Here is a 1,150-nt window from a genome sequence, read left to right on the forward strand (position 1 = left end):
TTTCGTTTCTTTCCTTTATTTAAAAAAATCATTTGGGGGTCTGGTGTGAGGAGAGCACACCTTTCATGGCTTGGGGAGGACAGTTTCCGGAAGGGATCACTGGGGTGAAAACGCGGTGGGGGAAGGACTGGGGACTTAGGGGAGGGGCTCCGCCCTCCAGCACCTCTGGACCTAGAGCTCACTCAGAGGCCGGGTGGGGCGGGGCTTCGGTATGTACAGGGGGCGGGGCCAGCCGGGGTCGCGGCCACCAAGGCAGGCCCCGCACCATTTGCCCCTCTGGGCAGATCAGGTGGGGAGTTCGTGCCCGCAGCTGCAGGGGCCCTTCTCTGGGCGGGCCAGGGCCTGGCAGAAAGCCAGCCTGTGGGACCTCGAGGGGGGCTGGGCCAGCGTGCTGGGGGCCAGGGTCAGGGCGGCCCAAGCATCCCCAGTGAATAGACCAGGACGCCACACGCTGCCTCCTACCAGAGAAATGGGGACCCAAGATGCATTGCTATGTGCGGTTAGAACAAACATGAGACGCAATCCTATTTGAATCCTGTGGTCAGGCGGTTGGTCAGGTGGCCCTGAGCTGCAGGGACGGCGTGTGGGACCCCCCCACGTCCAAGGCCCCGGGGGGACACTTGGCTCAGGGCGGGTCCGGGCCAGCCCTGCCCACCCCCCCACGTCCTGAAGGACCGCATCACAGCCCCTGCCCGGCTCCCCCGAGCAGGGAGTGAAGACCCTCTCCTGACGCCCAGAAACGTGGCAGGGGGCGCGGTACGGGGTGGGGGCGGCCTACTTGCATCAGGTGGCTTCGGGGACCGGGCGGCCTAGGTGTAGAAGATGACCTCGGGGATCTGGCCGTCCTCCACGGACGTGCCGTTGTTGTTCCCCGCCGCGTAGCAGAAGGTGAAGCACGTCTTGGCCCCCGTCGTGGGTGACTCGTGGGTCACCTTGCGCAGGCCCTTGGTGCCATAGTGGGAGTCTGGGCCCTGGGTGGGAACAGTCTCTGCGGTCAGGCACCCAGGGCCCCAGGAGGGTGGGGGCTGGGGGGGGGCCCAGGGTGAAGAGGGGTGGGGGGCAGCAGAGCCCCTCCCCAGGGTGTCTGTGCTGTGGGGGGGGTCGGGGGGCGGCAGAGCCCCTCCCCAGGGTGTCTGTGCTGTGGGGGGGG

General features: G+C 67.0%; 1 protein-coding gene across 1 annotated transcript in view; it reads right to left on the reverse strand.

Moving 5' to 3' along the window:
• BTBD2 (BTB domain containing 2) overlaps positions 1-1,150 on the reverse strand; it is a 17,320-nt gene continuing 16,170 nt past the window's right edge. The window contains exon 7 of the mRNA XM_049643182.1: positions 1-1,025. Coding sequence (XP_049499139.1) covers positions 810-1,025 — 216 coding nt within the window. The 3' untranslated portion in view covers positions 1-809. The remainder of the gene's footprint in view (positions 1,026-1,150) is intronic.

This window comes from Panthera uncia, chromosome A2 (assembly GCF_023721935.1).
Source record: "Panthera uncia isolate 11264 chromosome A2, Puncia_PCG_1.0, whole genome shotgun sequence".
NCBI classification, from domain to species: Eukaryota; Metazoa; Chordata; class Mammalia; order Carnivora; family Felidae; genus Panthera; species Panthera uncia.